Below are 21,742 nucleotides of genomic sequence, written 5' to 3'. Positions count from 1 at the left end.
GTATCCCTGGGAGATAGAGAGATGATCCCTGGTAGCCTCCTACCCTCCAACACACAGAAATACGGGCAGCTCGTCAAGATCAATGGCCACCAGGTAGAGGCCCTGCGGGACACCGGGGCCAGTATCACCGGTGTCCTCAGGCACCTAGTCCCCGAGGAGCAGATCCTCCCCAACGTCTTTTGCCCCGTAATATCCGCAGACAATAGAGAAAGTATGTGTCAGGTAGCCCTGGTGCCGTTTGAGTGGGGAGGGGTGATAGGTAAACTCAAGGTGGCCGTAAGAACCTCCCAGCCGGTCGACTGCCTCTTAGGGAACGACCTAGAGAGTTCTCCCTGGAAGCACGTCGAGCGCAAGGCCCACCTAGGAATGATGGGACTCCCCGAGTGGGTGTGCGCCACCACCCGATCTATGTCAGCCCGGCTCACTCCCCGGAGAGAAGTCGAGAACACCCCGATCGAAGAGACCAGTACAGTCCCCGCCGAGGGTCCTCCCGTCCCCCCAGCAGAAGGGTCCGTCGCCTGCGACGAACCCGCACCATCCGACCCCGCCCCGGTCCCCGAGTTGGGAGATCTACCGGAGTTGGCCCATTGGCGCCACGAGGGCGGGCCCACTCGGGAAGAGTTTTGCCGGGAGCAAGCCACTTGTCCTTCCCTGGTCGGACTGCGGCGCCAGGCCGAGGGCCAAGCCGCAGGTGACCAGACTGGGACACACCGAATCTATTGGGAAAATAGCATCTTGTACAGTGAGCAGAAGTCGGTGGAGCTGGGATCCGGACGGGTACTGGTGGTACCCCTCCGCTTCCGAGATTTCCTCCTGGGCTTAGCCCACGACGTCCCCCTCGCCGGCCACCTGGGTCAGGACAAGACCTACAGCCGACTCGTGACCCATTTTTACTGGCCTAGAATGAGAGCAGCGGTAGAAGCCCACTGCAAGTCCTGCCCCACGTGCCAGGCTAGTGGGAAGAGTGGGGGGAAGTGCAAGGCTCCCCTCCAACCCTTCCCGGTCGTCAGTACCCCTTTTGAACGAGTCGGAATCGACATCGTGGGACCACTGGACCCCCCCACCTCCCAAGGCCACCGTTTCATCTTGGTCCTCGTGGACCACGCCACCCGCTATCCTGAGGCTATTCCCCTACGCACCATTACGGCCCCCGTGGTGGGCCGGGCCCTGATGGGGATCTTTTCCAGGGTGGGTTTTCCCCGCGAGGTCGTGAGCGATCGCGGCACTAATTTTATCTCGAAGTATATGACGTCCCTGTGGCAACAATGTGGGGTGTCCTATAAGTTCACCACCCCGTACCATCCCCAAGGGAACGGCCTAGTAGACAGGTTTAATAGGACTTTGAAAGGGATGATCGCTGGCCTAGAAGAGCCCCTCCGGCGTAAGTGGGACGTCCTGCTCCCCTGCCTCTTGTTCGCTTACCGGGAGGTCCCCCAGAAGTCCTTAGGGTTCAGCCCGTTTGAATTACTCTATGGACACCCCGTCCGAGGTCCCCTCAGTTTGGTTAAGGAAGGGTGGGAGGCAGCACCCCAGACCACCCCCCGAGATGTGTTCCAATACGTCCTGGCCCTCCGAAACAAGACCAGGAAGTTCCGAGAACTGGCTGAGGCCAACCTGGAGGCAAGTCAAGAGGAGATGAAGCGCTGGTACGACCAGAATGCCACTCTGGTCGAGTTCCAGCCGGGCCAGCAGGTGTGGGTCATGGCCCCCGTGAAGCCTGGCGCCCTCCAGGACCGATGGACTGGGCCCTACAAAGTGGTTGAGCGGAAGAGCGAAGTCACATACTTGGTGGACGTCCAGTCACCTCGGGATCCCCTCCGGGTCCTGCACGTGAACCGCCTCAAGCCTCACTTCCAGCGGACAGAACTGAGCCTCCTGCTGGCCACCGATGACGGGGCCGAAGATGAGTCGGATCCCCTCCCGGACCTCCTGTGTGTCAAGGAGCAGGATGGCTCCGTGGAAGGAGTGAACCTCTCCCCAGCCCTCACTGCCCAGCAACAAGCGGACTGCCACCAGCTCCTAAGACAATTTTCCGACCTCTTCTCCCTGACCCCCCGGGTCACCAACTGGTGTGTTCATGACGTGGACACCGGGGACAGCCCGCCGGTGAGACACCGAGCCTACCGGGTTCCTGACCGGGTCCGGTCCTGCATTCAAGCGGAAGTCTCGAAGATGTTGACCCTGGGGGTGATCGAGCCCTCTGACAGTCCCTGGGCCAGCCCCGTGGTCCTGGTCCCGAAGGCAGCGGCCCCCGGTGTCGCCCCCGAGCTCCGATTCTGTGTGGACTACCGGGGGCTCAATGACGTTACCCGAGCCGATGCCCACCCCATTCCACGAGCCGACGAACTCATTGACCGACTAGGGGCAGCCCGGTTCCTCAGCACATTCAACCTCACCTGCGGATACTGGCAGATTGCGCTCACCGAAGGGGCCAAGGAGCGGTCCGCTTTCTCCACCCCCGATGGGCACTACCGCTTCTGCGTAATGCCCTTCGGGATGAAAAATGCCCCGGCCACTTTCCAGCGACTGGTGAATAGGGTCCTGGCCGGGCTAGAACAGTTCAGCGCGGCATATCTGGACGACATCGCTGTCTTCAGTTCAGAGTGGAGTGAGCACCTCCAGCACCTCCGGAGGGTGCTAACCGCCCTGCGCCAGGCAGGCCTCACAGTAAAAGCCAGCAAGTGCCAGATCGGGCAAGGATCCGTGGTCTACTTGGGGCACCAGGTCGGGAGTGGCCAGGTCGCCCCCCTACAGCCAAAGATCGACACCATCCTGGCCTGGGAACCACCCATCACCCAGACGGAGGTCCGAGCCTTTCTGGGACTCACGGGCTACTACCGAAGATTCATTCGGGGGTATGGCAGCCTTGTCGGCCCTCTCACAGAACTCACGTCTAAAAGACAGCCAAAGAAAGTGCAGTGGACGGCTGCCTGCCAGGAAGCTTTCGATGCCCTAAAAAAGGCCATGTGTACTGCCCCCGTCCTCCAGGCTCCCGACTACGCCAAGGAGTTCATAGACCAGACCGATGCCTCCGAGCATGGCATTGGGGCCGTCCTGTCCCAAGTAAATGGCCAAGGCCTAGACCAGCCTGTCGCCTTCCTCAGTCGGCGGCTGTTGCCCCGAGAACAGAGATGGAGCACCATAGAGCGCGAAGCCTTTGCCGTGGTCTGGGCACTCAAAAAGCTACGACCCTACCTGTTCGGCACCCATTTCAGAGTCCAAACTGACCATCGGCCCTTGCGATGGCTCATGCAGAAGCGAGGAGAAAACCCCAAGCTACTGCGGTGGTCAATCTCCCTCCAGGGGATGGATTTCACCGTGGAACACCGCCCTGGTACGGACCACGCCAATGCCGACGGCCTCTCCCGGTTCTTCCGCCTCAGCGAAGAGAACCCCCCAAGCTGATGGGCAGTTCTCTCCGGCTTTCAGCTGGGGGGGGGACGCGTGTTGGACCCGGCCTCGTAGAATGGCCCTCCGTGCCCCCGCACCACCGAAACCTGGTACCTACGGCCCAAGCACACGGCCCAGCCGAACCTCCCCACCAGGACACACGCACCGACCCGGACATCCCCGTCCCTGGCCTCTCTCCTTTCGGCCACCCCGGGCCCGCGTGCCCACTTCATGCACCAAGATGGCCGCCCGGCCCCAGCGCGACCCGGGCCTAGAGGCGCCACTCCGGCTGGAGGACATCACGCTTCCAGGGGATGAGAGAGGGAGGAGCAGTTTCTATCGCACCTCTGAACTCCCCCGGGACGATGGGTTTCGATCGGCCCTCCGGCCTCCCTGAGGGCTGGCTCCATGCCTGCTGGGTGTCTGGGACTCCTCCCGACCCGGCCCTGAAAGGATCAAAAGACAATAGCAGGAAATCCCGACAAGCGACCCCCAGGTGACAAGACCCCTGCCTGCACAGACTCCGGACATCAAAGAGGGGTCGACCTATAACAAGGGGTGCTCTGGGTCTGTCCGGGAGATTCGACGCTGGAACAACGAGAGCCTGCCGACGTGGTCGCGGCTCCTGGAACTTGGACCCACCTGAGCCCTGCTGAGTGACTCGCGGCTCCCTGAATATCGTAAGACCTCCGAACTTGTACCTGAGCCCTGCTGAGTGACTCGCGGCTCCCTGAAGATCGTAAGACCTCCGAGCCTGTACCTGAGCCCGCTGAGTGACTCGCGGCTCCAACCGACTCTCACGGTCCCGCCGGACCCCGACTACAACATCGTATCCCCCAGCTCGAGGATTGTGAGCGGTGCGCCGGATACGTCCCTGCTTGAACCTTTAACAGAGACTGTCCCGCTACCCCCTACCCCTTCCGAGACTCTTGAGCCCGTGCTCACCTTGTACATATTTGCAGTGATAACCTACTTGATAAAGATTGTTTTCTCAGAATACCCGGTGTGGTCACTCTGTGTCGTGTGGTGCCAGAAGTACGATCCTAGATACGAGATTCCTCCCCCTGGGGAATCTCCCGCCAGTGCCCGGCTACGATACCTTGAGGGTGGGACTCAGGGTAGTCAGGACCCCTTCCAGGCTCCTCTGAGGTCGCCGTCTAACAATATTAAAAGTAGGCTTAGGCAGATTTGTCATTTGCTGTGACAGGACTTTTCATGCTAAATAAATTGCTGACTTGCATACTTCTCCTAATTGCAGCATAGTTGCTTCATGATCGGGCATGATAGTTTAAATAAAGTTTGTAAGCCATCTTTGTGTCACTTTGCTGTTTATTGTGGGCGTATATGAGTGAGAGAATGAAAGGTGATGACCTCTTACAGCGACCCCTGGGAGTATTCAGGGTGTTGTGTTCTGGGGTGCTAACTTACCTGTTACTCTGAATCGTTAGCAGAGCAGGTAAGGCAGTATCAGCTTTGTGCCAGAGGTACTTATGTTGATTAACACATTGCAAAAACTCGTAAATGATAAATGTTTTAGCTGAATAGATCTTAAGAAAAACTATTATATAGGTACATATATGGCACAGTGACTAAGGAGCTGATTAGGATGTTGGGCGGAAAAGCATACCGACTGCTGTGGTAGCGGAAAAGTAACATCCACAGGTACCGTGGCAAAACCGGCGGTCCGATTAGGATGCACTGCCTGAAGATTCCTACTGCTGCGGTCCGATTCCATGATACACCACCGTAAAAGCTGAAAATCCATCTGCAGTGGTCAGAATTGCTGGTGAAAGGCCCAACGGACAGGAATACATGGAGCTATCCGCAGTATTGCTACCGCCTTCCCCGAATGGCCGGATTCTCCGCTGCGGTGTGATGGGCTGTTTGAGACGTCGTGATTCGACCGGCGGTCGTAACCGCATTCCGCACTGCGGTCCCTCTGTACTGGCTCCGTCTGCTACCAGTGCGGAAGGGGATTTCTGGCGGAACCTTAAACACCGCAGAGGACGGGAAATGGGCTATCTATGCCCATCATAATACGGCGGAAGCAAGGACCACCGATGGAGTGCAGAAAAGGGCATTTTCCGCCAGTACCCCGGATGTGCCTCCGTCCGCCATCCTAATCAGCCCCTAGGCCTCTACATACTGACATTCTGTGATCTCAGGCATTGGTCTGTTTCTAAACCGAATCCCTGTGTTGTATAGCTATATTGGAATTTAAAAATAAATGATGGCGCTAGACTTCTAGAGGAAAAGACATGAATAAAGTCCTCTCAAGCAATGCCAATGATTGGATTAATATCTCCAATTGCCAACTCTGTCGACTCAGATGGTGTGAATGTTTCACTAGCCCTTTCTTTGGAGCTATACTAAATAACCATTTTGAAAAACTGAATTTAATATTACTGTATTCTTCATTTACAATTGTTTGAAAGGTTTTGCCAACCGGATCTAGTATTTAGTGAAAACAATATTCTTGGGAGGCATGGCCGAACCACCAGCAAGGTGGCCACCGGCGCGTGACTCTCCCGCCACATTGAAGACCTCTGCCGAGTTCAGAGTGCACGGATGGCATTTTTTTTTTAAATGAGGCATTCTTCAGCAGTGGCGGAACGTGTAGGAAGTGGGTATGTACCTTTTTTTGACCGTTGTCCAGGATTTTTCACTGATTTATTCTCCAGTCCCATTTCCCTCATGCTGGGCCACCGCAGCTGCCATTTTGAGCTCAATTTTGAGTACCAATGCGAACTCCTGGTTTGCCTGGTCTGTATTAAAAAATATGTTGGGGAGCTTTAGGTCTTCTTTTGCTCATTCACAATATAGAGAGGAGATTTGCACAGTGCTCAAATAAAAACATTGTTCAATTTAAGCTTGAATGACCCCTGCAACATCTCTGAATAGGGAAGCAACACACTAACGTTTTTCCTCATAAATCTTTCTTGCTAATGGAAATTCTTTGCACATTTACACTTCAATTTTTTTTACTACAGGATATATCCTGCTGCTGGGAACTCTGTCACAAGCAGTCATTAATACACAGAGTTGCTTGTTGGTTTCCTCTCCTTTTGATCTGCAACAATACAGCTTTATGCCCTCAGGTATAGACTCTGCTACTTCCTCTACACAAAAGGTTGCTCCTTCACCTTTTGCAATTCCTTTACCCCATAAAGATTTTAACAGCAGCGCTAGTAAAAGGCAAAAGAAGGACCTGACTTCTCCATCAAAGCACTTGAGGACCTAACGGACGAAATAGGGCAACGAAAGCGTGATGGATACTAATGTCACGATTCAGAGGATTGAAGAGAAATGGTCTGGTCTTGACTCCCGGGTGACCAAGTTGGAACAATGGTTAAGTGGCATTCAAGATATTATAACCAAAGTCAAAATGATATCTAAAGAAATCTCTCTTAAAACAACATACAGAAGACTTGAAAAACCATAATAGATGCAACTACTTACAAATCTATACAATTCCTGAATGCGCATGGGGCACTGACATCAACACCTTTGTTAAAACACATTCAAAAAATGGTTGGCCTCAGTAAAGGAACCAATCTTAATCTGCAAAGAGCCTATCGCACTGGCCTTAACTCCTCGGGGGTATCTTCATCAGCTAGACCAAGAGAAATTATAGGTCTTTTTTATAAAATACATGGATTTGATGACGGTTCTATCAGCAGCCAAGAAAAGAAAACAAATGTTATGGTCAGGTCAGAAAGTCTCCTTCACGCAGGATGTGGCATAAATTTACAGCCAATTGATGAAAGGTGTTATTATTGCTACATCCTGCCGTAAGACCTATGAACACCCATTATGGTCTTATACATCATTGCAAGTTTATGGTCACCTACAAGGAAAGAACTTTACCACTTGACTCCTGTGACAAATACAAAAACAATCATATCTAAGGGTAACAAAGAGGAAATGGACATTGGAAAGATGTGTTCTATCTTGTCTGCCTATGGTTAATAATTTAGTTATGTTCCTTCTAAATACGCCATCCTCATCCTCTCTTCTTCTTCTTACAGGCTTCCCTCATCTCACCTGGGTCATTGTCCCAGATTTCTCTCTCACATATGTACCCTCCCCCTGACCCAGTGTTTACATTCTTTTCCCCTTATGTTGTTAAGTGCTCCTAGTTTTCTTCCTATGTTGTCCAAGTTTCTATTCTTTTTCTTTTATCATAAATGTATTCATCTTTGTTTTAACATAATTGTCTACGGAGGTCCCCCTACCAGCTCCTGGTTGATTCCTTGCTGGTTGTCTGTCTTGTTTTTTGCACTTCCACTAACCAACTACTGTACTTATGTTCCCATTTCCCATCTTCTCCTACCTTTTTCTTTTATTGTACAATCATCTTGCTCAAATAAGGCTTACTTGCTCACTGTTAAAAAAAATTTTTATTGAGCAGAATTAAGAACATAAAAAAAGCAGTTTAACATAGAGAAAAACAATCTTCATCACAAGTTATTGTCATCTGGGAAGAGATCATTTCATATGGACTAAAGTGCAAATGCTAAGGTGCAATTAATCCGACAAATACAATTCATCCTGAGGTATCCTGTTACTTAGACAAAGCGTTATATAGATCATAGAAATTATACTATTTAAAAGATTGTTTCATAGCGACTAAAGTGCAGGTGCTAAAGTGCAAAAAAAACATTGGAAGTATAAGCCCTAAGAATCATTTCTGTTTGATCAAGATTAAGTTCATGCTATACAATCCTTTTTTTGCCAAAATGAGAAAAAAGTCATCAGAAAGCGACAGATATTTTAAGAGAAATCACTTCATATGAAGTAAAGTGCAAGTGCTAAAAAATGGCCTGTAACAGACAAACATGATATCTCTAGAAGTCCTTTTCCAATTATATCTTAATTCAAAAAAGAGATGTCACAATGACAGTGCTTAAAGTGCAAGAAGTCCAAAAGAGATATTACCCCTGGAGATCTCTTTCCATTTGATCAAAATATTTCCAAACTGAAATAAGTTTTCTACTAGCTCCCACCCTTTTTGCATAGGCTTCTTTATAAGTTCTTACTCGTTTCATCTTATTATACCATTGGAGGAAGTTCGGGGCTTTGGTACTTTTCCAATTCTGGAGAATCAGTGAGCGTGTAACCAGAAAGGAGAGTGATAAAAACATTTGTCCACCTCATGTTAAAACCTGGTTTAACTTCTGTTTTAACAGCCCAAACAGTACAAGCTCCGGCTCGGGTTGTATAATGCTTCCAAGAACACGACTGAGCTCGGCACACATTTTCCCCCAAAACTGGCACAAGTTTGAGCATGTACAAGAGACGTGTAGGCAACCGCCCTCCCCGACCTGCTGGCAACGGAAACACTTATTTTCAACCTCAGGATATATTTTATGGAGAGCGTAAGAGGTATAGGCCGTCCAGCGTGACAGGAACGCCCTTCTCTTAAAATTTGCAGCTCTCAAAGCCTTGCTGCCATGTTGAGAAACAGTCTGCCACTCTCTAGCTGAAAAATTACACAGCAATTCATGTTTTATTTTTTCGAGAAAATTGGTAACGACTAGGGGCTTCACTTGATTTCGAAAAATTTGATACCAATTCCCTATACCTCGCAGTTTAGTTCTAAACACAGCAGCAAGAACCAACGGGGTCCCTAAATTTCCTGATGGTATATATTTATCAGAGATTTAATCTGAAGGAAGCTAAAGAAGAGTAGCCTGCTCTGAATGCCGCATCTGGCCTGAACCTCCTCCCACTTAATACATCTACCTCCTATTATAAAATGGCTTAGTTCTTTAAAACCTTTTGATTCCCGGAGTTTGGTATGACCATTGCGAATGTAGAGTCCTAAACTTCTGGCCTCTGGCAAGCCCAAATATTCAAACCCCGTAGACTGAACCTTTTGAGAGTAAAATTTCTTTACGTTTTTAGGAAGCTTTAAAGTTTTTAAGAAGACCGGAAGGTGAGTCCCGGCTTCATAAGCCATCGTAGCATGGTAAAAGCTATCCAAAGATCCCTTATTATCAAGGAGATGAAACTACTATGTCCATAAATGCTGCTTCATAACAGGTACGGATATGGGGGAGAGCCAACCCACCCCAGCTAGTATCAAGTTGAAGGCTAGATAATTTTAATCTTGGTGTCTTTTTGTTCCAGATAAACTGGCGAAATACTTTTCCAATTCTCTAAAATAAACTGCATTGACTTTAATCGGTATGTTAGAAAAAAGAAAAATTAATAAGGTAAGTACAGACATCTTTATTAGCGCAACAGGGCCTATCAAAGTGAGGGATAGAAGAATCCACTTTTACAAAAGATCTTTAATTTTATAGAGTGTGGTTTTATAATTTAGTCTAAACAGATCCGCGTAATTATTTGAAACATAGATTCCAAGATAACAAATCGTCTCAGAAGAATATGCTAGTTGTTTTAGATTGACTGGGAGAAAATTACATCAGTCATTTAACGCCAATACTTCAGTTTTTTAATGATTGTTTTTTTATATCCTCCGATCGCCTCAAAATCAGCGAACTCCCTCAAAATCCTATCGATATTTTGTTTCTCTGGCTCAAGATAAAGTATAACGTCAACAGCAAATAGTTTTATTTTTGACATCCCCTCTATTGGAGACTTTATATCTAGATTATCTTGAATCCTGATGGCTAGGGGTTCGATAAAGAAAGTGAATAAAACTGGAAACAAGGGGCAGCCCTGCCGGGTCCCGCGTCTAATATCATTTGTACCTGCTGATTTAGAATTAATCCTGATCTGAGCCTGAGCTCCTCGATAAATATTCTGGAGCATAGTAATAGTTTGTACTGGAAACCCAAACCTTTCAAGTCAGTAAAATAGCGCACCCCAGTTCACAAGTTCAATTGCCTTCTCGGCATCAACCATCATTATTATTGCAGGAATTTGGTGGGTATTAAAATAGTCAATTGCTTGTATTAAATAACAGGTGTTTGATGACATTGACTGACCTGCTATAAAGACTGATTGGTCTTTATGTATGGCATGTTGTGCAACAGAGGTGAATTGACTAACCCAGATTGTCATGAGAAGTTTATAATCAACATTTAAGAGGCTAATTGGCCTGTAAGAGCCAACCTCCCTGTGATTCTTACCCTTCTTTATAAAGCTGACTATTGTGGATTCTTTAAAAGCCGCTGAACATCACCTCCACTTTTAACATGATTGAATAGCTCCTGCAGGAATGGAACTAGCTCTTCTGCAAAAGCCTTATAAAATTAAATCGGAAGCCTGTCATTCCCACAAGCCTTACCTCCAGGCATTGAGGCCAAAGCTCTAGATTTCTTCTACTGAAATGTCTGCCATTAAAGCCTCTTTCTGGCCTACCAAATGCTAAGGGAGAATTAAATCATCGAAGTAGCACTGAATAGCTTGTTTAGATACCTGATAATCTAGTACATCAATAGGGCGACCCAATATTCCCCAAGGAACTGGGTATAATCAATAACAAAACATAATTGATCCTTGAGGACTCATTTGACTTTGATTCATATTTAAAGGTTTCACAGAAGTGAACACAATTTCACAGAACTCAAAAAGGTTTTCATCAATAAATAGTTATTTTTATAATAGAATCAATCTATTATCACAATCTATACATTTTCTCAAAAGAACATGGAAAAATATTCCTAAATAGTATCATACATGGCAACCAAATAACTACTGTCTAATTTTCTGTAGTATATACAGTAGTGTGTGACATCTTTTGTGCAGAAATATGGACAGTATAAAAATCAGCCATATATTGTAGTCAGTTCATTATTTTCGTTCCATTCAATAAATATCCATTGATAATGATATACACAAAAGAAGTGTCGTAGCATCGACGTTTCGGTCTCATATACGCTTAATCAAATCCACGAGCCCAGCCTCAGAACGTATGTTGTACCGTGAATCTAGCATAAAACATACAGTATACTCAAAAGATATATTTTATAAAAACCTTGAGCTCCAATATGTATCGTCTGCTTATAACTCAAACTGAAAATCAAGTGCCACCTATATAGAAAGTCACCATATGCCAGAACTCGTGAACTCCACAATAGCAGAGTGATATTATCTAAATCTTATGTGAAACACCTATACAGAGATACCTCCACCGTGTTTCCCCATCACTAGTGAAAGAACTCCACAAAATGTACTCACAAAAACGCCAAGTCTTTCAACTATTTCTTCAGCAGCACTAAGCACCTAAAAACAACCATGTCAGTCTGTGAATTACTCGGAAGATAGTTCGCGAGACAACAACACTAAGCACCTACGACACTTCTTTTGTGTATATCATTATCAATGGATGTTTATTGAATGGAACGAAAATAATGAACTGACTACAATATATGGCTGATTTTTATACTGTCCATATTTCTGTACAAAAGAGGTCACACACTACTGTATATACTAGAGGAAATTAGACAGTAATTATTTGGTTGCCATGTATGATACGATTTAGGAATATTGTTCCATGTTTTTTTGAGAAAATGTATAGATTGTGATAATAGATTGATTCTATTATAAAAATAACTATTTATTGATGAAAACCTTTTTGAGTTCTGTGAAATTGTGTTCACTTCTGTGACAACTTTAAATATGAATCCAAGTTAAATGATTCCTCAAGGGTCAATTATGTTTTGTTATTGATTACACCCAGTTCCTTAGGGAATATTGGGTCGCCCTATTGATGTACTAGATTATAAGCGCAGACACTGTCTGCAAGGACCCTTTGTAAAAAAAGTGGTTTGTGTATCAGTCTGTATATGTGTGGTGATACTTTGTGTCACTAATTTGTAAATATTGGGAAGCCTTTTTTTCATATATTGTTTCAAATGTCAGAACAGGAAACTTACATACACCGACGAATATATTGCTAAGATAGCTCGGGGCCCTCTTTACTAGGTCCTCAGACTAGTAGTACTAGTCAGAATACTCAACAGACTGCAATACGTAACAATTTAGAAAGACTGCATAAGAAACTAATAAGAACTGAACTGCATGCTAAATTCTTGACAGACTGCCTAAATAACAACATTATCCCAGTGGGTTTACAGGTGTGCAATATCCCAGTGATTTTCGTGGACGATGAGGACTTTAAAGTAGGATTCAGCTTTGTCTCAAACAAATGTTCACGAAGCTGGATGGTCCTTAGCATTGAAACTGCCCTTAAACATATAGACAGACTGAAAAGTGAATTTGCTGAATTGGAAAAACAAATCTTAGAAGCTACTACTTCCACAGATGCTCGTGAGTTTCTTAAGAAATTAGAAACCACTATATCTGACTTTCAAAGAAATAAGATTTTGAAAAAGACTGAAAAAATTCAGAAAGATATAAAAAATTATGCTAGGGAACGTACATATCCTTATTTAAAGAAGGATTTTTTCCAACAGAATCCCAATCAACCCAATTGGGCACCCAAACATATCACCTTCTCTGATACGGCTTCATCAAGCTCAGATGAAAACAATAATCTAGGTAATATTTCCAACTATAGATTTGGCAGAGGACATAACCCTTCTTTTTTAGCGAGAGGCCAGCCACCACAGAGAGGCCGAGCTCGGAACACACGGAGCTATTGGTTCAGGAACCAATATACTCATGGGTTCCGCCAAACCAGGAACAGTTACTACGAATGGTAGAGCCAACACCGGATATTAATCTGTCCATAATGGGAAATCAGAATAATCCTACATTGGAAGTAGTACCTATTTTCAATTTATCAACATATGAACTGAGCATAAAAGAGATTGAGCTGCTGAGTCATGGACTATCATTTGTTCCTACAAACAGGAACGATTCATTTACGACTCAGGTGGAGATGTATACATTTTTAGAACAATACGCCTAAAACATTTCTTTAATAAGACTCCAATAATGACACAAAATAATATCACAGGGTTACATTGCTCATCTACATTTTATCCAGCAACTAACCTTATGCCAAATGAATTAATTACCTTTGAGAATGTTGTGTTAACGGAAGTAGAACAAATGTTCCAAGACAGAAAATATGTTAAATACAACTTTTCAAAAGACGAACATCTGACTCTCAAAACCCATGCCAGTTGGGATGATATCATGATCAAACCGGCTGACAAGGGGGGGGAAGTATCATTGTACAGGACACGACAGATTATGATATGGAAGCCTTTAGACAATTGAATAATGTATTACATTATGTCAAATTACCTAGAGACCCTACGGATAAAATCAGAACAGAAATTTTGAGTCCCACCAGTTCACACCGTGATGGCCTATGGTTAAGCCAAAAAGAATTTGACTATCTAAATAAGAAAAATTTCTCTATTCCGCCGTTTTATACGCTACCAAAAAAACATAAGGAATCCTCCCGGTAGGCCGATTGTGGCGGGTTGTCAGTCGATTCTACAACCACTGGCTGAATATGTTGATTTTTTCATCAAACCTTATGTGTCCCATATAAAATCATATACTAAAAATAGTACAAGTGTGATTACAAAACTAGAAGGTGAAAAACTTGATACACTAACTAACATTCTGGTGACAATGGACATAGAAAGCTTATATACAAGCATACCTCAATTCGAAGACCTCAATGTCATCAGAGAGGTTTTAGAAGAAAGATCACGTCCACATCAGGTCCCAACAGATTTTATCGTAAATTGTGTCAAGATTGCGTTGGAGCAGAATTATTTCATTTTAAATGGGAATTTTTTTGGTCAAATAAAAGGTGTCGCAATGGGGGCAATTTGTGCTCCAGATATAGCGAATCTTTTTGTAGCGTCCTTTGAGGAGAGAGTGATTTATAACAACAACCCTTTCCGTGGCCATATAAAAAAGTACTTACGATACATCGATGATGTATGTTTGATATGGGAAGGTTCTATCTCAATGTTGCAGGAATTTCATTTATGGCTTAATGAGCAGGACACTAATCTTCAATTCACAATTGAATATGATAATCAATCCATCAGTTGTTTGGATTTACGTATCTGGAATGATGAGGGTAAACTCTCGACAAGTCTTTTTACTAAGTCTACTGACTGAAATACGCTTTTAAAATATACAAGTCAGCACCCACGCAGTTTGCGTGACAACCTCCCTTTTGGTCAATTTTTATGTATTAAACGGAATTGTACCAAGAGGGAGGATTATTTTAAAGAGGCCAAAGTTCTGCAAGCGAAACTAGTAATGAGAAATGACCCCTATAGATTGGTGAAACGCTTGTTGAAACGGGCCTGGTATTATGATCGACAGGCTCTGCTACAAACTAAAAGTTGTCCGGAAAATGAATATGAATCAGTTATGTGTGTAACTACGTTTGGGACAGAATCCAATTCAATAAAAAAGATAGTGTCAAAGAACTGGCATCTAATACAGAAAATTGAGCCACAACTTAAGCCACCCCGTTTTGCTTTCAAAAGGCAAGAAATGTGAGGGATCACTTGGTCAAAGCATATAGAGAACCAATGCCCACAACAATACAGAATAGATGGGGATTAATGCCCGTTGTAGGTCATTATCCATGTGGACACTGTGCAGCATGTTAAACTACATCTATGGTAAAATCATGTAGTTTAAATGGAAAGGAATGGGTATTGCAATATCATTTTAACCATCTATTGTATACAATGCCTGTGCTCTTTGTACTATATAGGCAAAACCACACAAGAGGTAAAGAAACGAATAATGCAACACCAGTCTCGCATCCAATGCAAAATTGTAACTGCACCGCTGATGGAGCATTATCCGGAGAAGCAACACACTCCGTTAGACATGAAATGGTTTGTTTTGGAGGTTGTTAAGAGCTCTAGAAGAAGACAGAATGTGGATCGTCTGCTTATATTCAAAGAAAATAGGTGGATTTGGTCAGCCAAAACTGTGGAGAAAGGGCTGAATTCTTTTGTTGAGTGGCAAACACTGGCAACTTTGTAAGATCAAGGTATATGAGATAATGGCTAAGCTAGGATATTCTGCCTGATGTGCTATGCAAGGATATATTGCTAGTATGATACATGATATTGAATCAGATGTATATATGGATTTATGTATTGAGCAGTTGTTATTTTTATGTGTACAGTTCATTTCATGATACAGAGACACATTGGCTCAGACAAATAGTTTATGGAATGGATTAGACAGTCGGTGACATGCAGCCATGTAGGTTTGATAGTTGTGTAACCGAGTAAAAAATATATTAGGTACTATGTGGTTTGGACGCTTTTTAAGCCTGTTAAATTAGTACTTGTTATGGTGGTTGTCCAGCAATATTAATATAAGATACTTCTAAGAAGGACGCAATGCTCGGTTCTATGGAGAAAAGACATGGGGTAGTATGCGTCTTTGACGCTTTCAAGCCCATGAGATTAGGTCTTGCTATATTGCATTAGATACAAGATAATATACTCTCAAGATGGTCGACACGGACTATACGCCCGATCACGTCGTGTCAGAAAGATTATAGGTCATGCTAGACCCCGCGTCCTCACTCGGTCTTGTTGTCGAGTGTGGGGCGGATAGAGTCAAGTTCCAAAACAAGTAAGTTTAGTAACGACATCCTGGCCATTAACGTTTCTAAGTTGGATGAGTGTTTTCCGAGAGGAGCAGGGAACTTGAATTTAATTTCAATGTGCTGTCTTCATCTTTCAGAAAGATTGCGGATTAACACGCTGTTCTTGACATGAGTATTATGACACTGTGAATGGCTATATGCAAGGTGCCAGTATAAGTAGTGTTGGTGAAATTGACATAAAATATGTATTTTTCATCATAGATTACATGAGAAGGTGGCAGAAGGTAAGGATAGAAGTAGACTTTCATGAGTGGTGGTTAGTGTTGTTGTCTCGCGAACTATCTTCCGCTTAGTGCTGCTGAAGAAATAGTTTTAACACTTGGCGTTTTTGTGAGTACATTTGTGGAGTTCTTTCACTAGTGGTGGGAAACAAGGTGGAGGTTTCTCTGTATATGTGTTTCACATAAGTTTTAGATAAGATCACTCTGCTATTGTGGAGTTCACGAGTTCTGGCATATGGTGACTTTATATATAGGTGGTACTTGATTTTCAGTTTGAGTTATAAGCAGACGATACATATTGGAACTCAAGGTTTTTATAATATATGTCTTTTGAATATACTGTATGTTTTATGCTAGATTCATGGTGCAACATACATCCTGAGGATGGTTTCGTGGATTTTATTAACTATATATGAGACCGAAACGTCAACGCTACCACACTTCTTATGTGTATATCATTATCAATGGATGTTTATTGAATGGAACGAAAATAATGAACTGACTACAATATATGGCTGATTTTAATACTGTCCATATTTCTGTACAAAAGATGTCACACAATACTGTATATACTAGAGGAAATTAGACAGTAGTTATTTGGTTGCCGTGTATGATACGATTTAAGAATATTGTTCCATGTTCTTTTGAGAAAATGTATAGATTGTGATAATAGATTGATTCTATTATAAAAAGAACTATTTATTGATGAAAACCTTTTTGAGTTCTGTGAAATTGTGTTCACTTCTGTGACAACTTTAAATATGAATCAAAGTTAAATCAGTCCTCAAGGATCAATTATGTTTTGTTATAGATACCTGATAGTCAGTTGAATAAAGATCCTTATAATGATCTAAGTTTTTTGAGATTCTATCTTTTTCAGAAACTACTATCTGTGACCCAGGTATTACCACTTAATCAATTACCGCCGCTTCTTGCTTGACTCTGGTAGACCATGCCAGTAATTTTACCTACCATCTAGCATTCTTCATACACTCTCTGCGGGTATGCTCTTGAACTACTTATTTCTTTGAGATTAAAAAACTCCCTCAGTTCCTTTTTGGCCTTAGTTAGTTCCTTCCCAGCTCGATATCCCCTCCCAGAGGAACCACTCTGTTTTGCCAAGGCTGTATCAACAGCTTCCTGAAGTTCTTTTATACAAATTTTACATTCTCTAGCTCGTTCTGCCATAAAAACAACCATATGTCCTCTTCCTGAGGCTTTAAACGCCCCCCAAACTGAGAAAGGGCTCGCAGTGCCCCTGTTAATCTTAAAAAAGTCCCTGATCCATTCTCGGGTGCCCGCTACCCAATGTTGATTGGCCAGGAGAAGTCTAGCCATCTGCCACCTGGATTTTTCTCTATCTCCCAGTGCTAGATTAATTTCACATTTTAGCAGAGAGTGATCTGAGAAAGAGTTGGCCAAGATCTCTGTATTCAAGCAGCTCTGGGAGTGTGAGACCAGAAAGAAATCAATCTGTGAAGCAGACTTAAATTGACTAGAATAGAAAGTAAACTTTCTAGTCAGACCATGAGCCCTTCGCCAAGGATCTACCAATTGATAGTCCTGTTTCTTGATATCAATCAGCTTTTTGGTCGCGGGCTTCATCTGTTTCTTTGCTTTGTTTGAAGTATCTAGTTGCAAATTTTGTATAAAATTAAACTCACCCCCTAAAATAATTGGGCCCTCTGCTGTTTTGGTTTTATCATTTATGCTTTTAAGAGCCACACAATCATCTATCACAGGTGCGTAATAATTCACAAAATTTAACAAATTGCCCTTCACCCTCACAACTATTCAAATCCATCTTCCAAATGGATCGCTTTGGATTTGGATGACTTCCCAGTTTATCTCACGACCAAAGTAAATAGCCACTCCCCTAATTGCTGCCTGGTCTGAAGCAAAATAAGCTGTGGAGAAAGCATTGGGGATAAACAAATTAGGCTGATTAGTTTTAGGATGAGTTTCCTGCAAGAACAAAATTTGGGGCGAAAATGCCGCCAACCATCTCATCAAACCACCATACTTTCGCTTGTTCGAGATGCATTTACATCGATCAATAAGATGCGGAGATTATTATCCAGCACTATTACTTTGATTCAAAAACGTCAGTAGGCATACCCTTCATACTAAAATTATATTCTAAATACAACAGAGTTGCTTTGTTCCAAACCACCAATACATAATTCTGCTCATTTTCTTTTTCTGAACCACCACCCTCCCTCCAGCAGCACAAATGTCCTTCCCATCAAATAGACTAATCCCTTTACTTATCATTCATGATTTGTTGCAAAAGTTCCTGAGCTTCATCTAAGCTAGTGAACATGTGGAACTTGCTATGAACCAGAACTCAAAGTTTTGACTGTTGGGCAATGGTCGCTTGGGCTCCCTGCGCTTTAAACAAATAGAGGAGCTTGACAAACTTTTTTCTGCGATGTGCTGTGGTCATATCTGAGAATATACGGCAGCTAGGAACCGCTCAGGATGAGAATTGCTTCTTCTGTATTGCCCTAGTTAGAATCTGCTCCTTCAGGCGATAATCTTAAAAATGTACTATGATAGTTCTAGGCAATTTAGAATTGGGAAAAGGCTGTGCTGGAACTCTGTGGGTACGAGTGATCGTGAGATCCCCTGAAAATTCTTGAATCACGGTCTCTTTTTTATAAATGACTTAACCCATTGTGCTGGCTGAGACCCTTCACACCCCTCGGGAACCCCAACCAGCCGTAGATTGGTCCGCCGTGAATGATTCTCTAATTCTTTGTGTTTCGCTTCCAGCAGATTCTTTTGTTTTTTGTCCGCTAAGACGTACTGCTGCATAGAGGTCATCTGGTCCTCTAACTGAGAGATTCTAGTTTCAGCCTCCTGGAGTCTGGATGGTAGGGCCCCCACTACTTCTTCAATTTTGGATAGGCGGGCTTGCAGTGCAGCAATTTCCGTTGCTTGTGTGGCATTCATTTCCCTGATCTCTTCAAGAATAAGATTTAGCATGCCTTTTATATCACACTGAAAAGTTGAGCCAGCCCCGCTTGCAGACTCCGAGTAGATTGGCGTGGTTGCTTCAATCTCTTCCGATGATAATGAAACTAGGGGTGGTGAATTCATTAGTGGTTGAAAAAGCAGAGAAGGCTCCAAGACGGTCGTTTCAGGACTGGGTTGTGGCTGCGCCTGAGGCTGAGACTGGGCAATCTGTGCATAGTTAGTTCTATGGCTATCCTGCTTGGGGGCTTGCTTAGTAGCCTGCTGCGGCAAAGGAAGTGGAAGCTGAGACTGAAATTGAGATGTCTTGGGGGTTTGAAACATGGGATATTCCTTGGCTTTGCCTGGAGGTATACCGGAAAGATTTTGCTGACTATTCTCCGGATTGTTCACAGAGGAATTGCTGGCCTGTCTTCCCACCATCATAGCTAAGCCAGATAATTCACTGCCAGACTCGATCACCTCTGGAGTTGCGTTAGTTAATATCTGGCTTGTAGGATTTGGCTTTGCTTGGCTTGCACCCCCTAGGTCCTCCTCTCCCTGGTCCACAACTTCATCTTCAGAGCATGAGGGACTTATTATAGGGGAAGAACCACAACAGGCTTTTTGCACACGCTCACGCTCCGCCTTTGCGGTTAGCTTCATCTGTGCAGTATGAGTTTTGGATTTGAGGGGCATGCTTGTGTCCGGCTGAGTCAATGAGCTAAGGTTCTTGGTATGTCTTCCCATTAGGTAGGGCGCTGTTTATGGTTATTTAAATGTTTCCTGGCCTTCTCTGAGATGACAGAAGACAAAAAAAGAAGTGAGGAAAATATCATGGCATCACCAAGGGGGTTTCTCCTCTCAACTACTGCGTGCCTTTTCCTCACCTTATTAACTTGTTGCTTTATTGTTCTTTCAACCCGGTTCAGCCACCAGAGGAACTCCCTCTTTTTTTTTCCCCTTTTATCTTCTTCTTTTTGGCTAGGAGAGCCAGAATCACAAAGCATCCTCGCTGTCCTGCTTTAATCCCCCTCAAAGCGCCAGCTTCAGTACTCCAGACATTGGCCTCAGCACTCCTGGTCGCTCCACCGCAGCCAAGCAGCCAAGCAGAAGAGGCACGTAAAATGCGGAGACCGAGAGTCAGGCAGGTCCGAAGTAGTACACACGCCTCGCACCTGCCGCCTTTGTTTAATCTTTTGTGCAGCGCAGTTCAGGGAGCGGCCGGCAGTATCTCTCTGAGCCCTTCTGCCTCACGCCCTCCACACAACTGCAGAGAAGCTCGCACCCTCCACAGAGCAGCTCACATAGGACCGGAGCGAACCCCACCGAGACGCGGGAATTTAGTTTCATTGAGTGTAACGAATACAACTGGCAACTTTGAAGCCATTTCAACACACGGGCGGTGTCAGTATCATTTACATCGAGGAGTCGGATGTAATTGGAACCGTGACTTCAGAGACTCTGCACCTCGACGCACACCAAAAGCAGAATTTTTTGGCTTGGCAGACAGAGGTAGACGTTTAGCACATCTCCTTCCCCTGCGAGGCACAGACTGCATTTAAATTGCAGTACATTGGTCCTGACGAGGATCCCAGCAAGAAAAGGGTTCCGAAACGCGTATTTTCTGGATGGCCTACACGTGTCATTGACACGTTTTCACTTAGTTTGTTTTGTATATAATGAATAATATGAATGGGTGTGAGTGGGTATGAATGCTGAAGAGTTGAATGTTTTTTTGCCAAGTTTTGTATTTTTAGAAGGTGTCAAAAACTTATAAAACTGTTGTATATAAATTGAAAAATAAGGGTATTGTGGAAATCACGGTGCAGTTCAGGACTATGAAATATTAGATGTTGAAAAATGAAAATGTAATGTAATTGAGTTACTTCTGTTCGATTAAATCTGACCGAAAAAGCAGTCAATAATGTGATTGTTTCAGTCAATACACACGAAAAAGGTTAGGCAAAAGCCTTGTGCAGCATTGGCACTTTGTTTGGTACTTATTAGTCGACTTGGCCTTGCTGCCATTAAGTCAAAACCCAGCCCCTGCATCCATTCCGGGTGCAGGGGCGGGGCAATGATCAGCTAAGGCTACGTGTAGGCGGGATCTGCCATAGCCTCTCAAACCTGCTCACTGTAACATTTGTTGTGTTTTTGTTCTGTTAAGTTGGTTTAAATAATTTCAGTACACATGGTTATTAATTTTTACATGAAAATAATGAATGTGTTGTGTCCTGGAATGTCAAAGGTCTGGGTAATCCTATTGAAAAGCAGAGAGTTCTTTCTCACTTATCTTGACTACAGTGAAAAATCACTCTGATACAAGAAACCCATGCCTCAGACAAAGACATGAATTTGTTACAAAAAAACTGGGTAGGTGTGTATTCTGTTTACCCGCTAGTGAAAATAAGAATGGAGTTTCCATATTTTGTTTTTTTAAATCCCTTCCTTTGGTGGTTGAGAAGGAAGAAAAAGATGAAGATGGTAGATTGGTTCTACTTCATCTCACCATACACCACTCTCCAGTCTTCTTTCTTAACATTTACAGCACTACCGGTATAGATAGGAACAAATGTCAACAACTATACAGTGGGCTCCATCACTAATTTTATAGTTGTTGGGG

The 21,742-nt window shown here is 44.1% G+C and overlaps 1 protein-coding gene across 4 annotated transcripts in view; it reads right to left on the bottom strand.

Annotated features, from left to right (window-relative positions):
• Positions 1 to 21,742, bottom strand: part of LOC146798992 (uncharacterized) — a 58,931-nt gene that overhangs the window by 16,097 nt on the left and 21,092 nt on the right. Inside the window, exon 1 of one of the 4 annotated variants that reach the window (XM_085628028.1) lies at positions 6,026 to 6,146. The exons of the other annotated variants lie outside the window; for them this stretch is intronic. Within the exon in view, the coding sequence (XP_085484154.1) occupies positions 6,026 to 6,086 (61 nt within the window). The 5' untranslated portion in view covers positions 6,087 to 6,146. Of the gene's footprint in view, positions 1 to 6,025; positions 6,147 to 21,742 lie in introns of those variants that run through there. 4 annotated transcript variants of the gene reach the window in all.

The sequence above is a fragment of the Triturus cristatus genome, chromosome 9, assembly GCF_964204655.1.
Source record: "Triturus cristatus chromosome 9, aTriCri1.1, whole genome shotgun sequence".
Lineage (NCBI taxonomy): Eukaryota > Metazoa > Chordata > Amphibia > Caudata > Salamandridae > Triturus > Triturus cristatus.
The sequence above is the reverse complement of the archived record's forward strand: the minus strand, read 5'-3'. Positions and strand labels throughout refer to the sequence as shown.